Here is a 25,017-nt window from a genome sequence, read left to right on the forward strand (position 1 = left end):
ACCAAAATGGCAGCCGCATCGAGCGGCGCAAACACGTGGGCGCAAACGTTGCCGCAGTTTCGCTACTCAACAACTTAAAAACAAAAGATATATGTATGGCAATGTATAAACAATTTTTCTAAATGTATAAACAAACATAAAAGAAATTATAGTACTTTTAAATGGTTTTAATGTTGTTTAACTTTTCGTGACATGAAAACGAAAATAAAGATCTGCAGCGCCACACAATTTTGCGAGAAACGCCTGAACCACTCAACGGCCTTTCAAAAGTGCCGTGTAGCAGCGGGACAACTCCTTTGAGTCCATAGAGTTGTGGCGTTTCAAAGGCCGTTGACTGGAAGGCCTTCCAAATGTGCCCGTGTGACACAGGTATTAGCCCTTCAGAGCAATTAAGGCATGCATTCATTTTTTTCAGACTGCCTGATTTTTCTGACCTTTTCACGATCCCTAGGGGGTCAGAAAAATCGATCGATAACTGTTTATGAAGATCTGGAAAATGTTTTTTTATTAATAGAAAGGCTGGTAAATAGAATCAAGTACTGTTTTTCCACTAAAACATGAATTAATGACATTGTCTTGTGCTGACTACTAATTCGGTTCTCAGTTTAATAGCAGACCTGTGTTTCATGGCAATCTTTTATTGAATGGAAAGTTTTGCTTTCCAGCTTTCCGCCAAAATACAGAAGCGCTTTGCCATCTTTATGACAGGTGGGTTATTGTAAGGTCAATTTGCGTGACAGACAAAAGCACAGTCCTTGCATCCTGTGATTTTATCATCGTTCCCATGCGTAGCCATCATTGGAGCTGTGTGGGTCGACTGCAGTTGACATTGACAGTAAAGAGCTGGCACCTTTTCATTGTTAGGTTCGGCGTGATTTCCAATCTGTCAAAGGTTCTGAAATTGGGAGAGTAATGGCAATTCTTTCACACTTTCTGAAACATGCGTGCTTTTTTCTCTCTTTTTTTTTTTCTGTTGCCTCTGTTTGCAGTGTGTTATCATTTCGATCAGTCGTGTATGTACGGACAGAGGCATTCCCGCATGATGCGGCACCATGCAATCCCCACATTGGGTTGACGTTGGGAAGTGTATGCAGTAAAGCAGAAGCACTTGCTGAGGCTAAGTCCGCTGCTATGTCAGCCAAAGTGGCATGCCCTCTGCACTCTTTTTACGCTGAAAACAATGAAAGGAAACAGTCACTTGTGTGACATCGAGCATGAGCCTCTCATGTTCATTCGATTCGATGACATTTGGGTATTCGCACACCATTACTTATTTGTCATCAGCATGCTTTGTCGTCTTGTTTTATAAGTGTCGTATGTGTCTGTTGGTGCCACATCTGTTGCTACCACCTTGTTGAGCTGCTGAGATCTGTAGTTTTTGGTGACAACTCCCTCCAACAAAGAAAATAACCTAATTTGATTGGAATGGCGTACCCCCATGTTTTCTCTTGTGAAGTTGCTTCAGACCCAAGTTGACTGTCATTTGTTCGCTTGCAGCCTCAGATGGAGGTGGAGAAGCATGGAAATTTTGCCTAAGGGTAGGTACACTCATATCTCTGTATATATTAACTGTCAGCTTTCTTTTATTTGTGTCTTGACACTTGCAATGCTTGAACAAGTGCCTTAGCACCAGATAATATATGGTGCTGCGTCTGCATGTTACACCTCTTTTCTTGAATAGCAGTAATGAGTCAGACCTGCTCATTCTACTTTAAAACTACTGTCCATGTCCTATTTGGCCGGTATGGTAGGTGGCACCTAAATCAATTATTTTAATTTGGTACCAAGTTGTCCATTGTACATCTGTGGGGTCTTTTTCTTTCTTTCTTTCTTTCTTTCTTTATTATTATTATTTTTTTTTAAGTCCTAGAAATTTGTGCTCTCTTATTTGACATACACTGAACTTCTGTTAATTCAACCCCAGTTGATCTTTCAGCTAAGTTGATCCCAACCGAAGGTCCCGGCCAGGGCCTGTGCATTTCAATGGGCCAGACTTTTGTTAATTTGGTCTTAAAATTGGTCTTTGCTGGATAATTTGAACTTTACTAGTCAGCATGCACGCACGTGACCCTTATGGCAAAACCAATAGTGACTATTTTAGTCCCAGCATGTCTCAACAGAGCGTAGGAGATAGGGAATTCGTTGAACACACGTGATAATCTCCCGTTGAAAATTCCTATTTTAAGCTTGCCCTAGGAATATCTTCAAGTAATAACGGTAGCTCATGATGTTTGATTACGGTATTTACCTGATTCTAATACATACTTTCTTTTTTAAAGGAAATTGGGCTGAGAGTCGCCTGCACAATGCAGTCGGATAGGGAACCAAAACCGTATTCATGGTGCTCGTATGCTTTACCATATAATATGGCTGTGTTGTAATGAAGCTGACTTTTAAGAAAATCATGGGGCGTAAATTTAGGAAACCAGCTGCCATTGTGCAACACACACTAGATCCTTGCCCATTTTTTTCACTTAAGAAGATCGGTTGTGAATTAGATTGCTCTTTTGTTTAGGAGCTTTAATGAAATTGCAACATTGTTTTTCTATCTTGCACATTTAGAAGCAGGCGCCAATTTGATTCGAGGCGGGTTAGAATGGGGGCAAATAATGCCAAATGAATTAGTGGTGTGTTTTTGCATTCTTTTTTTCCCTCTTGTTTAATTTTGACCTGCTAGGTAAATTGATCAATTTTGTTAGTTCCATCAGGTTTGAATTAACAGAAGTTGACTCCACATGGATTGCAGTTTAGGCTTTAAGGCAGGAAGTTTGGCTTTCATTTTCTTCTGCGGTTACTTGACTCTTGACAGTAAAAATCGCCGCTGTTCCGAAAAAAAAAAAAAAAAACTTTATCACTGTTAGAAAATTTGCTGATGTTCTTAGGTGTCCCCTTTAAAGGTTTGACTGTTAGTCTTGAGTGTTGTTATGTGCAGAGTGTAGGTCAACCCATGTGATCTTTGTTACGTGTTTCATCTGCAGCAATGCAGTGAAGTCCTGTTCCTGACGATCTTTCATGAGTTTCGGGAGACATTGGCTCCACTGCTTCTTGAGATGATCCAAGGGATCCAGCCAGCTGATGGCTCCATCAGCTTTCAGGCTATGCTCAACAGGGATGCAGGTAGGAGTGTACTACTATATGTGTGCTAATGCCAGGGTTCGTAACAATCCTTGAGAACAACTGCCATTTTCAAGCTAGCCCTTGAGAACCCTTAAACTTGGTGAGGTGCTTAGCCCTTTGCGGTTGTGTGTCGGGCCCGTCCCAACATGCAAAAACATTGCTTCCGGTCAGATGGCGTGAAGCACTTGACACACACAAACAGTTGTGTGTGCCAGTATTTGTTACTCTGCTTTTCTGAAACTTCTTCAACTGTTCATACTTGCACTTTGTAGCATCTGTGTGCAAGGACAGTGCCTTTTTTAGCAGCACACTCGGCGGAATTCATACATGCTTTTCGCGCTGCAAGTGGCAACATTTTCTTTGTTTGCCATTTACGAAAAAAAACAACTCGCATAGTTTAGTGAATCTGAAGGTGATTATAATTCTGAGGAGGAATGTATTCCGCCTTCAGGTGGCTAGCAAATCTCCTCAAGTTAGAGCACTGCAGAAGAAAGCAACAAATGAGGACCCTAGAAAAATGATGCTGGTCAGAGACTGCATACTGTACGAGAGCCCCAGGAGTAGAGAGAACTCTTTAACATAATTAACTTTCTATGCTTTTGTTTACACAAAATCTCTTTTGGCTTGGATTACAAAGCAAGTGAAATAGCTCCTGACTAGAACGAACACAAAATGGGTAAACATGCATGACTGGAAAGAGTCAAAGAAACCTTTAATTTTACTTTTGGCTAGCTTTAGCAGAATTTCTTCAGACACCTAGTCCCAAACTCACTTGTGTAACCCAAATTCAAACTGATCTAATCTGGCTGGTATACCTTTGTAGTTGCCATGTTTGTGGATATTGGTGGCATTTTGGTTGCTAAAGATTTTTCATGCATGTTTTATGCTTGCATGCGGTTAAAATATTTGCTACAGTAAAAGCTCGTTAATTCACTACTCGTTAATTCGAAATTTCGGATAATTCGAATTAGTTGCCGCGGTCCGTCCCACAATGTATTGAAAGCAATATGTAACACATCCCGCTAATTCACACTGAAATTCGCACCGCCACCGATAATTCGAACTCCGCATCATCGTGGATGGGGAGAGTGCTAGTGCGCGGGAGCACGCAGGCGGCGCCGCGCGGGTCGCGCAGCTTTGCTTTTTCGATCAGCGGCAAGGACGATAACACCCTCGCCGCGCGCCATGTTCTTTGCGTACGAGCGTGCGAGGGTGAGCCGGCGAACGCGGCTCAATCTCGCGTGCGCGAGAGGAGAAGATGGGGCAGAGCGCGCCCTCTCTTGTCGCGCGCGAGGCAGGGGGGTGAGGCGAGGGAGGGACCGGGGGACGATCTTCGGCGGCTGAGGCGGCTGCTGCTTACAGCGCGGCCATGCGGCCGCGGCATCTTGAAAGCGATCTGCGACGTGGCCAAAGTGCGCACCCGCGTGGGCCTCGTCTTCAAAGCGATCTGCGATGTTTGCAGAGTGCGCGTATTGCCGGTAGCTTCATATGCGATGTGCTTTCTACGTTTCGTTCGCGTTAAAGCGAGGGCTGTACGAACGTCAATGCGCTCGCTGCTACTGCTGCGTGCCCTCACTCCAGCGTTTTTCAGCGAGTTTCCGCGGTCATCGAGCGAGATGCGTTCATGCTCACCTGTGCGCGCGTGACACAGTGCTTGTTAATTTAGTTAGTAAGCAAATGCTTACAAGTTTATACGGCCGATAAAACTATTATCCTTACTTCGTATAGCTATCTACTAATTTTCTATCGCAATCGATGCTTCGCTTTTCGCGCGAGACGGAGACTTTTTTTTTTCTCCGCCCCAGTCAGCGCGACAAACGCGCGGATGGAGCAAGAGCCATCTCGACGTCGGGCGCGTCGGACCGCACTGGCCGCGTCCGGTTACGTTGGCTACGCCAGAGCTTCGAAGTATAGACGTTGTTCACGCCAACGTGACGTAGCGTGTGCACGCGTGCTCACGCCACGTCAGACTATATACGCGCCTTAACCGAGTGATTTTTTTCTCTGACTTTCATTAGTTCGAATTTTGTATAATTCGAATTTTCATAGCATCCCTGCAGAATTCGAATTAACGAGCTTTTACTGTAGTTGTAAAGACAATCTCTTGTTTTTGAGCTGTTCACATAGCATTGGCATAGACATTGTATGACATTGTTGGGCCCTTGGAAGTCAATAAAAATCTAAAACTCTTTTTCTGCGGGAACTGCTACAAACCCTGTAGTGACATGGTATAAGCCAAACTCACTTCAAAGTCTATTTCCTAAGCAATTTTGTATGTTATGATGCATTGTCATGTACTACTCCACTCCAGCTGATTTGTATTGTGCTTGTGAAATATGGACCTTCTTTTTTCGTGCGTGTTTACCTTACAATGCATATTGCTTACATGTGCACATTCCTGTATTCTGTAAGTGATGATCTTTCTGCCTTTGTGTTAGTGTCTTAGATTTGTATGCTTTCTTAAAAGCTTAACTAATGTTAGCAACCACTCCCACACTGCTTGTAACTATCATTAAAGGCACAGGGAGCCTGTCGAGCTGCTGACCAACAAGATTTTTTGTCCCTGTTTCCTGTATTTCTCATGTATGAAAGGTAGATATAACAATTGAACTGATTTTATGTAACCAGCCTAGCAGTGCAGCTGGATCGTGACACATATTTTTTGTCCCTCCATTCCAATGATTAATTTTCTATGTATTGGTTTGTTGCCTTCCACTGTGTCAAAAAATCAGCTGCTGATGGAAGTGCATTGCCAAAATGGTTGTAACTTGTTATGAGAAATGACAGTAACTAGCTTGGAGTAGCAGTTAAAGCAATTACGATCAATTTTTACCGTGAGAAAAAACAGGGTTGGCTTTTGAAGGGGTGGCAAGATGCTGTTAAGGTAGATTCTAAGGACAAAATGCTACAAAAGGAGTGGATGCCAAGTTATAGGATCAAATAGCATCCTCACACTAAAGAGCTTTCAAGTCACTTGCAGAGTGTTGCACATTAAAATCGCAGTGGGCTATCTCTTGTTTTGTTTTTTCAGACACAATAATGTTATCCTGGTTAGCTCAGATGGTAGAGTGGCTGTCCCGGAAAGGCGGTGGTCCTGGGTCTGATTCCCAGACCAGGATGAATTTTCCTTCAACTGTGAGGCTTTTCTTTTGAGGAACCCGTATGGGTTTCCTTTGTAGCACTTAGCTACGTTTAGGCGGATGTCTCATTTTCCCTTTATTGAATTTGAATAATGTTATCCTACATGCCTGAAAAATCGGTAGGAAATAACAGGGTTTATGGGCGCGGCATTTTAGAATGTTGGGCTTCTTATATATATATATATATATATATTATAGGCATCTTGGGAATTTTATTGGTACTAATCTTTTTATACTCTATGAGCAGGAAATGACTTATGCTACATTCAGAACTACCTTAATTAATAATATGTTCTACTGGCATAGGTTGTACATGCACCACTGTCTTGTACATTTCTGCTTCTTATATGCTCAGAACATACTAAACAATAATGAAAAGTGAGCTTGTACTCCTTCTGGCTTATTTCCTCATTGCCACTGGATTCTGACTGTGAAATGTCTTGTGACAAAATAATTACTCAAGCAACTTTCTTGTGAATATTCAGACCTATTTCCACTTCCAGTCAAACTTCGTTATAGTGAAATCACATCAGCCGCAAAAATGCTTTTGTTAAATGTGGTATTCGTTATAACTTATAAACATGCACAGATGTTCGCAAAAACAAGTGCAATCAGGTCTATGCAATAGGAATGCAAGCAGGGTGCCTCCAAAAGGCCAGCAAAAGGTCTGCAGATTTCGATGGTCTGTCATCACCTTACCATACCAGTACGAGACACAGGAACAACAATATATTATTAAATATGTGTGATCTGCACCGCCGTGAAGACATAACCATGCCATCGGTGTTATTACATGGTATCAGTTCGTTGACTTGCCAACTGTCGTTCAACTGGACCAAGCCACTGCTGCAGACAGGCTTTTTTGACACGGAGGGGACCACTCATAGATTTTTACTCTGTTATAAAGGCACCTGATCGCTACAAAGGCATGCAGTGCATCTGATCCCAGGCTCGATTTCGAATAATGTCCATAACAGTAAACATAATGACGGCTTGTTTTATTGTCGCCAGCCACTCCACCAGCTACACTGTTTAGGTCACTAGGCCTAACCTGTGCTGCTTCATAGGGAGTCTGTATAGACCCTTTCACTGTTTATAAACATAGGCCCTGGACGGTTTCCGGTTTCGGTCCTTGACATAGCCCGCTAAATTTAGTGAGCAAGAAAGGCATTGGCTGTAATATTGACTAGCAAGAGTGCATTAAAATCTATGCCTGCAGATTTTCTACATTTTTTCTCTGTACATAGAACAATTTTACAAGTGAATGTTGCCCCAAGTTACACATTTGTCTTGAGGCTTAATGCGGATTTCTTTTATCTGAAAACTTAAAAATAGACTTTCTGCCAGTAAAACAATTTAAAAATGTGCTTTGTGTTCTGGCACAGTAGACTGATAAGGCCCGTGAGCGGAAGGTTCTTGGGGGCGCACTGTCACTGCAGTTATCGCGCAAATGGAACCATCTATATTGTTCATGGCTGCCGTGTTTATGGCATCGCACCCACGGTTTATGCCTGAAACACCGTGTGACACCCAAAATTTCTAATATTGTCGTTATACATTAGTGCTAGGTGTAGGTGGCAGTGCTGCAGGAAAGTGAATTGTACAGGTCTGAAAAATTAGCCATCTGAAAAATTAGCCATCTGAAAAATTAGTCGGCGACTTGTGTTTGACATTTTTGCTACCAGAATATACAGTAAAACCTCGTTAATTCGAAGTCATCGGGACCGCAAAAAATCTTTGAATTAAGCAGGTTTTCAAATTAACCAAACACACAAAAAAATGCAACCCAGGCAAAAAATTTCGCTACAGGAATGCGCTACCTTTATTTGGCGATCTTTGGATTACTTAAAGAAATCAGAGATGCTGGTTTGCCGCGTCCTGTAGTTTGAGGCTCCAATGGTCATGTTTTCTAGTTGGCCAACTACTTGCAGCATTTGAGAATTTCCACCATGGCACTCAACAAAACTGCGGATAACGTTCAGCAATCTGATGACTTCCTCAAGAGCGGGTGCTCGGGAGGGCTCGTTAGCATCGTCGTCGTCGTCGCTGTGGGCTACTCAGACTCTCCAAGTCTGAGTAGCCTGTTTGTTGATCATTTTCAAAGGTCAGATACTTGGCGAAGCTGACTGCACCGGATTTGATATCCTCTGCGTAGAGTGCATTGATACAGTCGCAATACTCGGCTCCTTCTTCATCAAGCGCACATGAATAGTCAGCATCAGCATTGACAGTACTTTCCTTCAAGAAGCCAGCATGTTCAAAACACCAAATGATCAAGGTGGGTTCCACTTGCTTTTGTGCATACACAATAAGACATAAGACCCCGGGGAGGTCGATGGAGTACTCCTTGCCGTTGTCGTAGCACAGGAGCATGCCCTTGAGCTGGTGGTGGTGGTAAATCTTCCTTGTGTGGTGAATGACACCTTGGTCTATTGGCTGCGAGATCGACATGGTGTTCGGAGGAAGAAATGCCATCCTGATAGCTTTCAGGTGTGGGCTGTCACCATGGGCAGGGCAATTATCAACAACGAAGTGTACATTCCTCTCCGTGGCTGCGAACTTGCGGTAAGCTGCTGAATGTAATCTTCAAATATTGCGCCTGTGAACCAGGCTTTCTAGTTGTGCCGGTAGGTAAGCTCATCCCTTGGTGGCAGCCATGCATTATTAAAGAATCAAGGCTTCCCATTCTTTCCAACTACGAGTAGCGGCAGCTTGTGTTTACCGCACATGTTCACGGCGAACAGAACGGTAATTCTTTTCTTGCCCTGCTTTCGACACTTGATCGCAGTGACCTTCGCTGTGAAAGTTTTTGTGGGCAGCATCTTGTAAAAAAAGGCTACCTCGTCAAGGTTGTACACATTGTCTGCACGGTACTCGCTAAGCAATGGAGCCAACGTGTGTTTCTTCCAGTCGTCAACGACGCTCTCGTTTGCGCTGCTGCTCTTGCCACAGACTGCTACGAAGGTCAAATTATTGCCCTCTTTAAAACGGCTGAACCATCCATCGCTACACTTGAACTCTTCGTGCCCAAGTTGTTGGCCTTCTCCCACAGTATCGTTCCATTGACGGGAAGGTGGGCTGCGTTTGATTTCTGTAGCCACCAGCGAAGTAAAGATGATTCCACATCTTGGTATGTGGGAGCCCGTACTTGCGACCACTTCAAAGAATATCTCTTGCTGTAGTCCTCCAGTACCTTCGACTTGTTTTTCAATATTGTGGACAACGTCGATAGGGGCACGCTGTGCCTTTCAGCCAACTCAGTCTTGGAACACATGTTCTTACCCGCTTCTTCGATCAAGCAGGACTTCTACTGCAGTGTTAAAGTCTTGTACTTTGGCATCTTCACTCACTGGCATTTCTGAACAGTTCAGAAAAAAGAAGATAACACCACGCTAGCTGCAACACCCCTAACCACAGCACATAAACAGCACAGACCGGCGTTGCACGCACACACGTCGCCGCAGGTGCGGAGAGAGAATGGGCAAACGGCAGCCAGTGGCAGCGGTACGGAACACGCGCTGACGCTGCGACCGCTGCGATTGCAAGGAGTGTGCGAAGTGGGGGACGAGAGCACATGACAAAAATCGGTATGCCCACTGCATTGCAGTGAAGCACGTCTTCTCCTCTGCAGGGGCGCGTTTCGGCAGTGCGCGAGGCGTACCGTAGACTTATTTTTGTGCTAGCAGTACTACGGGTCGGGCGCTTCGCCTATAAATAATCATGATTGCTATGTGGCGTCGCCTCGTGGCTCCGAATAGTCATCGTTTCATCGGGTTTGCAGTGAAATGGGGATCAGAAATTGCCGCATAGCACCCCAAATCTTCGAATTAACCGGGTTGGCCTAGGCTGCCGGTTCGAATTATCCGGTCAGATTTACATTTGAAAATACGGGACCGCAGAAAACCTTCTAATTATCCTGGATTTCAAATTAACCGGGTTCGAATTAATGAGGTTTTACTGTATGTATTTTGAGGCATACGCAAAGAAAAATTTGTTTCACTATAAGCAATACCGTGTCAGACCCTATGTTTTCGATTTTGTTATAGCAGGAGTATACTGCACTGAATTAAAACATGGTCACCCTAATTTTTGGTTTGCTTCGTTATATCTGTGTTCGTTATATCAAAGTTCAACTTTAGGTTTTAGGCAAAGCATTCTTGTTCCCCTTATTGCTTATTTTAGTGAACAGAGTTTAAAACTTAATTGGATGTGCCATACACCAGGTGTTTCTGTGAAGACATTAATCAGTTTTTTAAAAACAACCTGTGGCAGATAGCACAGTTCTAATCCTTAAGTTGAATTGCTCAAAGGGCGACGTTATTCACACGAAAAACCAAAATGTCTAACTAGCTAACTTCTCAAAATATAACTAATTAACTTTTTAACGAATTACCTTATGGCACGTATTGCAATTTACAAATTGTAGCCGGGGAGTTCGTAAGGTGGATCTACTTGGAATGAATTCTCAGGATGACTCCAGTTACGATATATGAATTCTCGAACTTTTTCAAGAAATGCATTGGTGGTCCAGTTACTTTTGTGCTTCAGTGTATAAAGTGGTGTTTTGTTTAACAAGTAAATGGAGCAACAATGCATTTTATGGCAAGTTGGTGGCACAAATTTTGAAAATGGTGTCATCCAGAGAATTCATTCAAGTGGATATGCCTTGCAGTCTTACTGGCTACAGTTTGTAAATTGTGATGTGTGTCGTAAGGGAATTAGTTCAAAAATGAATGAGCGAATTTCTTTAGTCAATTACAAATTTCAATTTCTTGTGCAAGTAATGTTCATCTCTTCAAGGAGATCAGCTCGAGGACTATAATTGTGCTATCTGCCACAGGCCTTTCTTGTTTTTTTAATTGCTTTAGGTTTTTGCAAAACACCTGGTATGTGTTAGTGTCATTGTTTTAGATGTTGTGCATCATATATTGCACCTTTGCACTTGCCTTCTTATTGCAGTGTACACAGCTGTTGGACTCGCCGCCTTTGACTTACATGATGAATTGGACTTTGACAATTGGTTTCTTCACGTCCTTATTCCGGAATTGAAGGTTTCTGAGCCGAGGTAATGCTCAGCAGTGTTGCTTCATTCCAAAATTCTGTGACTTTGGTGGTTGCAAGTTGGAGGAGTCAATTTACTCTGCAGTTCTGTTAATATTGCAGGAACGAAAACAGAAATTGTGTAGCACAGGTCACATAATATGTAGAACAGATAAGTGAGTGTTCTGTTAGAGTAACAGAAGGGATGCCAAGGAAATGCAAACTCAGTTGACTTAGGCTGTGGATTAGATACAGGGTTCAGTACTTGAAATTCACACATGTAGGGTGGGTTCACTTGAGAAAGAATGTGGGTAATGCAAGAGGCCTCTGTTCTGTGGTGGACTTATAAATGCAGCAGGCCTATTTTAGGCCAACACTGATGACAATTATGAAATCTTCTTCATTTGATTCAGCATTGTTCAAGTGTGTCCATGTGTATGTTTTACTGTGCTGGGAAAGTTTAGTTTCAAATTTTAGATTTCACTTGCAGGACTTCACTTGCAGATTCGGAGTGCGAGCATTCCTTTTCAGCGTAATACAATGCTCTTAAACCCGTTATTTCCACACAGGCCCCTGTGCCAAAGCAAGGAGTTGAGTAATGCATATGCTAATCCACTGTAAAAGTTATAGGGGTGTGCAAATAGTGATTTCTGAGACTGAATTGAATACGAATCGAATAGTGCCAGACGCTAATCGAATCGAATATCGAATACTTTTCTAGTAGATTTTGAATAATGAACAGCCATTATCACAATTAATATGAATCGATATTCACATCTGAATATTGTTAAAGTTAGCAAGTTTCTTTCATTACATAGTATGTTATGAAGAGCTGTTTATTAGAAGCCCAAATGGAGCATTAGGAGCAAACAAGTAGTTTCTTCACATGCACAGGGCTCTTCAGAGAGTGCAAATGATTGCTGTACAGCCTGTAAAGTAGGCTACCTAAGTAACGTGGCCTGCTCTACTGCGCAAGTTTTCGTGTTTTATGTCTATACTATCCCTGTAGGGGTAAAATTTACCGTACTTTTGTACCAATGTTATGCTTATTTGGATGCAGTTGACGTTTCGAAATATTCACAAAGTTCTGTATTTACTCGCATAATGATCGCACCCCTGAATTTTGCCGTCAGAATTTGATTTTCCTTATTTCCCGTGTAATGATAGCGTTTACCATCTGTGGAATGCTACGCGAATGACTCTTCAAGGCAAACCAAGCGATGTGCACGCACCAAACATTCTTAAGTAGATGCCCCATTTCATTACTTTCATCACTTTCTGCACTTCCATGACAAAAAGAGTACAACCAAACTTGCCTTTATTATGTGTAGGCTTTGTAGTGGTTGTGGTCAACAACAACAAAAAAGGCGCCTTTCGATTCTTCTTATCTGCACTTGTGGGCACGCAACAAATCGCGAGCGGCAATGATAGTAGCCACGTTTACACTGATACGTTAAAGTGTACCCTATTCATACACCGACGCTTGTAACACACCTAAGATATTCGCCCACCCTTAGCGGAAACGTGCCGTATTAGGATAGTAGTGAAGACATGCCGCAGTTTCCGCAGCATGCTGGCCATGTGTTTCTATGTCATTGGCAGCTAAGCGCGCCCATCTGTTTCTGTCCCCTCAAAGTGGACATGAATTGCGTTCGGTGCATTTGGCTTGCTCTGCCGGCCGCCATTTTTGTTTTGGTGTCCCACACTACACACAGCGGCAGCCGCCTATTTGTTGACCTGTTGTCATCCCGCAGCAAACGCGGGATGAAACAAAATTTTTTTTTCTTCTCATGGGAAATTTAACCCGCGTAATGATCGCACTCCTGAATTTGCGTCAATTTCTTTTGACAAGAAAGTGCAATCATTATGCGAGTAAATATGGTATTCAAAAAACTGTTCACATTTACAAATTCTGACAATTCAATTCGAAAACCAAATTGAATAGGGCACTATTCGATTCATTATTAGAAAATTTCGAATATTCGCCTACTCCTACAATGTCATTCAGGACAGCAGCGCGCAATTCCAACCTACACGATTTGCCATCCTTGTACAGTTGTTCAATGTCCCGGTCATGGAGAAAGAAGTCCATACTTTAGGAGGGGAATCTGCTGTGTGGCGCCATAGCGTCACAGTTTGGCAAGGATTAAATGCAGTTTCCTTCACAGCATGACAGATGACCCTGCAGGCACATTCCCATCATTTACATGTTCTGCTGTGGGCGCGACTCACAAAAATTGCGACATCGTCCTATATTTTGTAAATGTTTGCCGATTTCAATCAATAATGCCAAGAAATAGAAGCGACAGACATTTTAGCAACAGTAATTGCTCAGTTTACATACTACGCTGCCCCTGAAACAAGCTACCCAACAGTATTCCTGAGCAGAAGACATCTGCCACCCAGCATGCATGCTTGTGCAGGTGACCTTGGGAGACAAAGCTTGAATTAGTGAGGGTGTGATGTGCTCCGACAAGTAAACTGTATAGTGGTCTTCTTTGCGGTTTGCAGGCTTTGTGTCTCTCTTGTTCTCGCTGACTTCCGCATTGCGCCAGCAGCGCCGGTTACTCTGACATGCGTGTACGCTTTTGACATTACTACAAAGATTTCTATTCGTGCCATTTGAGAATGGGGCGGGAATGTGTTATACTCAACTGCAGCAGTGGCTATGCAAATCCTGCAAGGAAAAGGTAATCACCTTCAAGGTTCCAAGTAACTTAGTATGGTTGCAAACGTGGGTTCGTGCAATCCCAAGGAAAGATTTAGGGCTAATGTCTTGTGACTATGCGTGCGAGAAGCACTTATCAGTAAGTGACATAAAGAGGAGGCCTTGTTATGGCAAACCAGGGGGTGAAGTCTTTCTAGACAAGTGAAAACAGCCTACTTTGTTGCCGGGAGCCATGCCCTCAGTAATTCCGGACTATCCCATCTGCTTGTCATTCGTTTGCAAAATAAAGAAAGCCAACTGAATGTGACACTAATTATATGAAGCATGCTAAGACGGAGACTGGTGGGTCCAGGTACAAGGATGCACAGGGCTTGCGATGGTGAGCAAGATGAGATGGGACATTTTGCTTCCTCCCATGTTTGCCATGAGTCCAGAGACTGCGCCTGCAGACGAGCCTAAAATTTCTGCCACTCTTTCAAAATTTGGGGAAATAAGCACTGGCATTAGAAACGAGCGCATCTATTTACACATAGAAGCAGCTAGCGGCGGATGGTCCTTGGTGGCCTTGAACTAATGAGCTTCTGCGGCAAGTGCGCTGCATGCGTCCTGCCATTCTCCACTTGCAGACTTAAACGACAGAGGGCACGTCAGTGCTGTCCCCTCCGCTGTGATTTTATTGGGACGTTGGAGGGAGCACTGTCTCCTCCTGAAGAATTCTTGCTCTGTGGTCCCTGTGCTCCTGCCCTCTTTGCTGCTTTCGATAGAGCTGTCTTGACTGCTCTACCCAACAGTCTCATTTCAAGAAGAGGAAAAAATAATGCTTCAGAACTGCTCTGAATCAGCCATTGATATTGGCTGCCACTGCAAAGTATTAATTCTACCAAATAAGAATCTGGCGGCTACTCCTTTAATAAAAACACACTGGCTCCCCCAGGTGCACTAGCACTGAGCCTCATTTGGAACCTACTAAGTGAAAGCACAGTAACATACCTTAGCATAGAAGGCAAATTTTTTAGTTGTGCAGTATCACAGCAGTTGACTGATCCACACCACTTAAATGAGTAAGTCGTCTCGCCTGTGGTTACTCAATCTTCCAAGAAGCAACAGTGCACTGATACAAGTGCAGACTCAGCTGCATCATTAGTGAATGAACTTAAAGGTGCAGCTTGACAGAAATGTTGGAGGTATTACTTAAGTTTCTCTTGCACAGCGGGTTGAATTAGCAGAAGTTTAGTGTTTTATATGTGTTGTCTGTTTCATCTTATCAGTTAAAATTGGTTAAGAATGTGGAAAGTGAATGAGTCACTCATCCGTCATTTTTATTGTACGGTGGTAGTGTTGAATGGTGCAGTAGTTATTTTCTCACACGCATTTGCTTGCAGGTACCGCATTGTGCGTCGTCGTGTAGCCTGGCTAATTGGCCAGTGGGTTGGTGTAAAAATGTCACCTGAGCTGAGGCCTGTCCTGTACAAGACTCTGATTGAGTCCCTTGAACCATCTGAAGATCTTGTTGTTCGTCTCACAGCAGCCGGAGCTGTCAAAGCTGATATCCTTTGCATTTACATTCCCTATTCTGAAACACATATAAGTAGATTTCATAAACGAGTAGGTTTCTCTTGAGGGTTCTGTAGCTCAACTCAAGAAGAAAAAGATGTATCTTAGCAAAGTGTGTTGTTAAGGCATATTGTATATACAGGGTGTCCCACGTAAATTCAGCCAAACTTTAAAAATATGCAAATGCCATCAAGCTGGACAGAACCATGGTAATGTTGTTTGCCGTCGCTTGGAGAAGCTCAGATTATTATTTTTTCATTCTGCCTAATTGCCTAATTTGTAATAATTAATTAATCAACTTCTCAAATATTATAACTATACGAAAAGTGTCAGTTAGAAAATTGTAGAGCAACATGAAAAACTCTTGGTACAGCTTTCTGTAGCTCATTACGTGCTACATAAAAGTGTTCTTTCGAGCGTGAAAGAAGCCTGCTCGACTTGCTGTGCGACTGGCCGCCCGAGGCACTTTGCATGTATTTGCGGGCTTCTTTTATGCTCAGAAAAACAGTTTATGTAGCATGTATTCAGCAACAGAAAGCTATATCAGGAATTTTTCATGTTGCTCAATTTTCTCATTGACACTTTTCATCTAAATATAATATTTGATAAATTGATTAATTAGTTAAGATTAATTATGTAGTTAGGCAGAATGAAAAAAATATATGTGTATCTCCAAGCGACGGCAAACAACATTACCTTAGTTCTGTCACGCTAAGTGTCATTTGCATATTTTTTACTATCGGTAATGTTACGGGGGACGCCCTGTGTATTGCGGCCAGAAATGAGCATGAAAATAACCTGGGTGAATAACAAAATAACTGGGCCCTATGTCCTTCCTTGTCCCTGCTACTTCGTGCTTGTTTCTAATGTCCAAGCAAAATTCGGGCTGTTGACTTCCAGGACTGTCAAAGGGTGCATGAAATCACTCATGGAGTGAATACAGTAAACTTACTTTACTTCGACTTGGGCAATTAGATTTTTTTTTTAATTCGATCCCAAACGAAGGTCCTGGCCAGCACTTAAGCATTTCTATAGGCCCGAACTTTCGTTACTTTGATCTTAGAATTGGCCTTCGCTGGATAATTAGAATTTGACCAGACCGCATACATGAGCATGACCCTATGGTGACTCAAATAGCAACCCCTTTATAATAGCAGCATGTCTTGGCAGAGTTTAGGGGACAGTGAGTGCATTGAGCACATCGCTTCCCATTGAAAACACCTCATTTTGGCCTGCTCTAGAAGATTTTTAAACCTTAATAGTAGCTCACAATGTTATTGTGGTATTTACCCGATTCTAATGCGCACTTTGTTTTTTTTTTCAAAAAACAACCGAAAATTGCCTGCACTGTGCAGTCAGATGCGAAACCAAACCGCGTTCGTGGCATTGGTATGCTTTACCGCAGAACACGGCTGACCTTACGAAACTGACCACCCTTGGACGCTTGCCCATTTTCTTGCTGAAAAATCAGATGCGTGTTAGATTTTATACTGTAAGAGCTCTAATGGCATAATCATCATCATCAGCTTACTTTATGTCCACTGCAGGACGAAGGGCCTCTCACTGCGATCTCCAATTACCCTTGTCCTGCACCAACCGATTCCAACTAGCGCCTGCGAATTTCTTAATTTTATCACCCCACCTAGTCTTCTGTGGTCCTCAACTGCGCTTTCGTTCTCTTAGCACCCATACTATAACTCCAATGGTCCACCGGTTATCTAACCTACGCATTACATGACCTGCAAAGCTCCATTTCTTTGTCTTAATGTCAATTAGAATATCAGCTATCCCTGTTCGCTCTCTGATCCACACCGCTCTCTTCCTGTCTCTTTACTTTACGCCTAAAATCCTTCGTTCCATTACTCTTTGCACGGTCCTTAACTTCTTTTTGAGCTTCTTTGTCAGTCTCCAAGTTTCTGCCCCATATGTCAGCACCGGTAGAGTGCATTGATTGTACACCTTTCTTTTTAATGATGATGGTAAGCTTCCAGTCAGAATCTGACAATATCTGCCGAATATGCTCCAATACATTTTTATTCTTCTGTAAATTTCCTTCTCGTGATTAGGGTCCCATGTGAGTAATTAACCAAGGTAAATGTACTCCTTCACAGACTCTAGAGACTGACTGGCGATGCTGAACACTTGTTCCCTTGCCTGGCTATTGATCATTATCTTGGTCTTCTGCATAATAATCTTCAACCCCACTCTTACACTCTCTCTGTTTGTTGTAATCATTTGTTGTAACTTGTATCCAGTGTCGCTGAACAGGACATCATCTGCAAGTCAAAGATTGCTGAGATATTTGCTGTTGATCCTTACTCCTAAGCCTTCCCAGTTTAATAGCTTGAATACTTCTTCCAAGCATGCAGTGAATAGCATTGGAGAGATTGTGTCCCCTTGTCTGACCCCTTTCTTTATAGGTATCTTCCCACTTTTCTTGTGGAGAATTAAGGTAGCTGTGGAATCTCTGTAGATACTTTCCAAGATATTTACTTAAGCATTCTGTACTCCTTGAATACGTAATGCGTCTATGACTGATGGTATCTCTACTGAATCAAATGCCTTTTAATAATCTATGAAAGCCATATAGAGAAGCTGATTGTACTCTGCAGATTTCTCGATTACCTGATTGATCACATTGATGTGATCTATTGTAGAGTATCCCTTCTTGAAACCTGCCTGTTTCCTTGGTTGTCTAAAGTCCAGTGTTGCCCTTATTCTACTGGAGATTATCTTGGTGAATATTTTATATAATACTGGAAGTAAGCTGATGGGCCTATAATTTGCCAATTCTTAACGTCTGCCTTTTCATGGATTAGTATAATGTTGGCATTCTTCCAGTTCTCTGGGACCCTTGAAGTCGATAGGCAGTTTGTATAAAGGGCCGCTAGTTTTTCAAGCATTATGTCTCCTCCACCTTTGATTGAATTGACTGGTAGTCCATCTACTCCTGCCGCTTTCCCCATTTCATGTCTTGCAAGGCCCTTCTAACTTCATCGCTAGTTATAGAAGGAGCCTCTGTAACTTGTTCATTACTACTTTGAATTGAGGTATCATGGCTGCTTTGGGTACTGTACAGGTCAGTATAGAATTCTTCCGCTGCTTTTACTATATCTTCGAGATTGCTGATGATATTACCCTGCTTATCTTTTAGTGCATACATCTTGGTTTGCCCTATGCCAAGTTTCCTTCTCACTGATTTCAATCTGTGTCCATTTTTTACTGCTTCCTCATTCTTTCTCATGCTATAATTTCGAATATCCCTTATTTTCTCCTTGTTGATCAGTTTTGACAGTTCCGCGAATTCCATCTGATCTCTTGAGTTGGACACTTTCATTCTTTGTCGTTTCTTCATTAGGTCCTTTGTTACATGGGAGAGCTTACTTCCTGGTTGCCATGGTGCCTTACCTCCCACTTGCCTCCCGCTTCTGAAGCCAGCCTAGTTGCGGTTTCATTCATTGCCTATATGTCATCTTCATCTCTCTGTTCTAAGGCTACATATTTGTTTGGAAATGCCAACCTTCAGTTCTACATTAATTTTCTAATTTGGACACTTATGAAGCAGGCATGCATTTGATTTGGGGACGTGTTAGGATTAGGCAAATATTGCCAAATGAATCAGCGGTGAGTTTTGTATTTTTTTCTGCACCTTCTTTAATTTGACCCACTGGATAAGTCAATCAATTTTGTCAGTCCCGTTAAGGTTGAGTTAATGGAAGTCGACTACACCATCAAATTACAAGAAGGGAGAGGTTGGTTGCTGAAAGTTGGAATTTGCCTTCATCTTACTGTGGGGATCATATGGCTGCCAGTGACGATGACGTTAGAGCATGGTCTCATTTTAACAAACAGTTAGTAATACTGTACCAGAAAAGTCCCCTCTTTGGCCTTGGAAATTGATGACTTATTATGGGCGACATCTGCCATGCCACTTCGCAATCAGCCAGTATGTTCAGGAAGGGACGGGCTTGTTTTCTTATTAATGCATCTAGAAACGTTGGCAATCTTTTATAAACTGCCCTTGTTTTGTACTGCCAAACAAGAAGCTGTTGTGCTTTCTGTGCCTGAAATGGCATGTTTTCAAATCCAAGCTACTGCAGCATTTAGCAGAACAAAAGCTCAATAAAGTGTAGTTTTGCTGTAAACACTGCTTTTCATTCTTTCTTTCTTTTCTTTTTTGTATAAGGATGCAATGCCAGCAGTTCTCAACACAGTATGAGATTTGTCCTTCTTGAGTTGATGCTCCTACCTGAGGAGTAAGGTTTTAAAGATTTAACATTCTTCTTTGGCAATTTACTGAGAAAGTAAATTTACTGAAAACTCTCAAGATAGCTGCTTGCAACAAAGTGCAACCAGTTTCTCCCACTTAGTGATCAGCGGAAATACGACAAAGATAATGGCATGGCCTAGTTATCATCTCATACCCAAGAAAATTGTGGGAAAATTACGTGCAAACAAAGGAGCATCTATTTTCTCTGTTATATGTCATTGCCTTTGTATTTTGCTGTTTTCAAAATGTAATGTTGGTATTTTTTACCTTTGCTCAGCTATCCCTTGAAAATTTTCACTTTTGCAGCACTTGCACTTCTATTCCTGAGCTTAATCGACAATGTGCAGCTCTTGTGATTCCCACTTTACTATCTGAAATTTTTATTTGTGTAGTGCAGGCAAAATAACACACGATAGTGTCATTGTTATTTTATGTTAGAGCTCATATTCATTGTTGAAATTACCCTTGGCTATGCAAACCTGATAGCTGGAAATTTACTGATGTCTTTGTTGACTCGTCCTTGACTTGAAGATCCACCTGTTGATGATTTCGAGTTCAACACAGAACAGTTTCTTCCTGTAAGTATTGTTTGCTGTTTAGTTATTACTTTAAATTTACTCATTTCATTCTGGTCACAGTTTTACCTGTAACAACAATAATAGCAGCTAAAAAATTCTCATATACTGCCAGTGTGCATTCAAGAGTGTGACTCAAATTGGTTGAATGCCCTCTGCTTTTTTTTCTGTCATAACTGAACTTGAGACCTGAACTTGAGACCTGCAGCATTTAGGCATGAAAATCAATCAAACCACTGAGATGAGAGAAATTCTTAGCTGAAATGGAACCCTCAGGACCTGTATACATAAAACTTCGCTTGCATAGAATCATGGCCTCATTGGCCGCTGTTTTGGTACCCATTCCTTATGGTATCAATCAATGCGATACCCGTACTATCACCCTGGCAGTTGCCCATAGCATGAGGCACTTACAGAATAGAAACTTTATTAGTGCAGATCCTGGTTCATCTAGCACACTACTGGTCGCTGAAAGTGCTAATTTTCCAAAATTAATTTTTGGCTCCATTGTTTATTTCAAGTGACGTAACAGTACTGCTTCCTTGCTCTTTCAGTACCTAGAATCCTATGTGTCACTCCTATACAAGTTGTTGCAGCAAGTGACAGAGTGTGATACAAAGGTAAGGCAACTGTCAGAAGCATGTAATGGGCATCTAATTTTATTGTACTCTTAGATAACATAAGTGACATTGAGTTCTAAGGGGATGTGCATCTTGAGTAGTGTAGGGCCTGTTATTTGCAGTATGTTTTTTTTTAGTGTGCACAAATGGAGGGTTTCTCACTGGCAAGATTGTTTTTGCATGACAATATCGTAACTGCTGTGATCACGTGAATCCAGGCCATAGAGTGAATGACCCTCTCAAACAAGCCCAAATAAGGGACGCAGCTTGTTCCCAAAATTGTCCAAGGCAAATGGATTATGGAGTTCAGCCAGTGGAAGACTGTTAAAATGTGGCTTATCTGAAATAAATGGCAACATCATCTATATATTTCCATGTTTGTTTAAGGTAAAAACATAATGAAAAAAAAGGAACTTTTCGCTATCATTTATTGCCTTGGCTTGCTTCTTCAATGATTAATTACAATGCCACTATGGTGGCTGTCACGTGCATTTAGCAATGGATGTTTAAGGCCTTTAGGTTGCTTTTCTTATTACTGGCATTTGTTGCACATTTAACTAAATATGGTCACTGACCAATAATTCGGGCTCAGCGAGTACCACCAAAATGTCCGAATAAGTGGGAGTCTGAAATACCTGATTCACCAGAAAAATAAGTGACCTTGTTCCGCAAGTGGCCAAAAAAGGTTTGCCATATTTTCGGATTGTCACTTTCGGAAATTCCTTCAATTTCCCATTGCTAGTGCAAGGTGCATGTCATCTACGAGCGATGGAATTCTTGGCACAATGTCAATTACACTATCTTAGCACAGTGTGGTAACACCGCCTCCATTGACACGTCCGGCACTAGCCATGTGAGATGTGCCTGAGAATATCAATTGTCAATGCATTGCTGTGTGTACATAAGCAGGATTGCCTTTGACTTACACAGTCTGTGGCTGTAATTTTCTAGCAGCTACTTTTATGATATTCCTTTTCATGCTTTTTGTGCTTTGTCAGTGGTCAGAGCGATGCTGCACTTGCATTATCAACGAGATCAGCTGGCCATGAACGGTGGATGATAAGAGCATAATAGAAGTCACATTACAAATAGCAAATGCATTCTTTACAGCTTTGTGGCTTGACTTGTCCTGTGGTTTCAACACGGTCAGCTACTACTAGATCGACTAGGCTTCACTGGTTTCAGTGTGAAGAAGGTACTAGTGACATGGCTGATGACTATGTGTGCCATTGTGTCAAAACGAAATTATTTCCATTTCTGCTCGACTTGGTGGCCCAATTAGCACATGGTCATGCAGTCAGAGTCTGAATGATCGCATGATGCGCTGTAAGGTTTTTGGAATTTTGGTCGTCCTTATACATTATGTCTATGGCGCCAGTGGGGGTGCCACGAAGCTGTCCAAATAATCAAGCAGGTCCAAATTATCAGTCAGTAATTGTACTAGTTTGGACTGTGTCAAAATTTGGCTGTGTAAGATGGCTCATAAATACGATAATGTAAATTACCTGTTTTTGAAACAAGCTGGCATGGGTATCACGAATTAAAAAAAAAAAAAACCTTTAGGAGTATACAACAAAGCAACTAAAGCCCAAATTCACTTAGGCTGATCATGGCCCATATTTTTGGCTGTTCACTTTTGTGAATACCTTCCCTTTTGTGTCACATCATGCCCAGTGCAGTGTCTCACTGGAGCGACGGGCCTGCTGTCAATGGTATAGCCAATCAGTTTACACTAAAAGTGATATGTTGCCGGAAGTGATCTGTCATGAATTCAGCCCTAAGCCCCTGTTATAGGTGATGGTCAAAACATGACATGACTTAATCGAAGCACATCCATGACGTGTTTCTGTCTCTGCGATTGCTTTCGGCGCGTGTGGTCAGCAAAAGATTATTGTAGCCTCTGAGATTGGTTTCTGTTACTCAGCGAGAGTTGTTGCTGGGGCATGGATTCGATTGTCAGCTTTTGTAACGTACTGTAAATTCAAGATGCTTATTACTTTAACTTATGCTAATTCTTGATCAGTGAGATTCACAAGATTAGTACAAACTACACTTGCATTGTCTGCAGGGATTCTAAAACTGAGTTTCATGAACAACATTTAGGGTTCTGCTAGTGCTCAGGACAAATTCGACCACATTCCGTTTTTTTTTTTTTTTTTTTTTTTTTCATTATGGCTTCGACAATTTATATATAGGGATGGACTCAGGCATTGAATTTTGGATTTAACAAAGCCGTGGCATGTCACATGCACGCATTGGTAGTCTGTGCAAGAGACCCACGCAGCAGCAGCGCATAACACTCCACTGTGCAATTTATAAACCCACAGTGTCTGCACTGAGCGCTTTTTATTTGTGCTCGCAAGTGTAGTTTGTAACACGTGAGCAGGAATCAACTCTCAAGTTTTTGCAAGCTGAGGTCTGATGCCGAATTTAGCGCTGCCTGCCTGGTCGACTCTTGTTGCTAACAGAACGCCATATAATTGTAACAGACAAATGGGGGTTGTCGACGTGTGACTTTGCGGTTCGATTGCGTCAATGTCGGCATGGTGTAGTTTCGATTAAGGCTGGTTTGCTACTGCTCTGCATTGGTTTCTAATTTATGTGGATTAACATCGCGTGGCCCGCATTTCAAGCATGTGCTGGGCACTGCTGCATGCTGGGCGGCACAAGAATTTAGGCTTAGCTTTGTGGTCATTGTATCGAATTCCGTTTCCCACCACTTGTGACTTATGACATTTGTGTGCAAGAAAACTCATAGGACGGTTACGGTTGTGTAATGCAAATGTTGTAGTGCAGGCTAGGCATTTTTGCTCCTTATCTTGAGCTTACCAGATTGCTTGTGGTTCTGAAGATCCTGCGTCCTCCATGATATTTCACTGTAAAGGATGTTTTATAGCATTATTGTGTAAACGCTGCTCTCCAATGCTCTGATGCTCACCGGCTTCCTAAGCATACGGTGGCACAGCCAAAGGCAGTATGACAACAATGGGAAGACAATTCTAAAATGATGACAATGGTATAACAATGTCAGCGTGAGGACAATAGGATGACAATGATAGCATGATGACGATTGTGCAATGATCATTGCGTGAAGATGACAATATGACAAGAATTGGAGGACAAAGCTACAATAACGATGTTGTAGTGACCACGATGACGGTATGACAATGAATGCATGAATACTAACTATATGACTATGGTGTAGTGACGATTCTGAAATGATGATGATAGTACAATTAAACCTTGATACTGTATAACGAAATTCTCGATATAACGAAGTATTTAACTTTTCATATCCTCTAGTCCACAGAAAACCATGTATTTAGAACCTCAATATGACAAAGTGTGTTTGCATGCAATTTTAATATAATGAAATTTCGTTTCCACAGCAAAGGAATGCCGAGACAATAAATGGAAACTTTGCGGACACATATGGTCCAATGATTGAATTACAAGCCACTGCTTGCAAACGCACCTCTCAAATTGCATGCAGCACGACAAGAGTGACTGCGAAAGGGAAGCCGCATCACGTTCCATGTAAATTACAAGTGCGATAAAATCCTATCGTGCGTTGCGCATTTTCTGCTTTAGGTGCGAGTGAAAGTGTGCAAGGGTGAGAAAGAAAGATGGCTCCATGCGCAAGTGCCGCCTCCTCACACGGGCAAAGGGAAAGAGGGGGAGGGGAGCTCACTCGCAGTAACGCTATCAAGCATGCCCGAGGGGTGGGTGTTGGGGAAGGGGGGGGGAATGTAAGCTGGTGTGCGTCGCAATTTCTGGCGCACGTCTGGGCTGTGACTGCGCATGGCTGTAAGCTTGGGTGTGTGCATATGCAGCCGTGCACCCTGCTTTAGAAGTAATCTTCCACATATGCAAAGAGTCGGTGTGCCGAGACCGCGTGGCATCATGTAAGCTGTCTTCCCGCACATTTTATATTGAAGGTTGTGTAATCTTGAGTTTTGGTGACCTGTCGGAGTGAGAGGCAGACGAAACATTCGCTCCCTGCTGCCGGCGCTTTTCATGATAATGTCATCCC

The 25,017-nt window shown here is 42.3% G+C and overlaps 1 protein-coding gene across 1 annotated transcript in view; it reads left to right on the plus strand.

Moving 5' to 3' along the window:
* Nucleotides 1-25,017, plus strand: part of Impbeta11 (importin beta11) — a 125,471-nt gene that overhangs the window by 48,976 nt on the left and 51,478 nt on the right. Inside the window, exons 11-16 of the mRNA XM_050189561.2 lie at nucleotides 1,498-1,538; nucleotides 2,979-3,117; nucleotides 11,217-11,322; nucleotides 15,348-15,511; nucleotides 20,327-20,367; nucleotides 20,919-20,984. Coding sequence (XP_050045518.1) covers nucleotides 1,498-1,538; nucleotides 2,979-3,117; nucleotides 11,217-11,322; nucleotides 15,348-15,511; nucleotides 20,327-20,367; nucleotides 20,919-20,984 — 557 coding nt within the window. The remainder of the gene's footprint in view (nucleotides 1-1,497; nucleotides 1,539-2,978; nucleotides 3,118-11,216; nucleotides 11,323-15,347; nucleotides 15,512-20,326; nucleotides 20,368-20,918; nucleotides 20,985-25,017) is intronic.

Source organism: Dermacentor andersoni, chromosome 2, assembly GCF_023375885.2.
Source record: "Dermacentor andersoni chromosome 2, qqDerAnde1_hic_scaffold, whole genome shotgun sequence".
In the NCBI taxonomy this organism is placed as follows: domain Eukaryota; kingdom Metazoa; phylum Arthropoda; class Arachnida; order Ixodida; family Ixodidae; genus Dermacentor; species Dermacentor andersoni.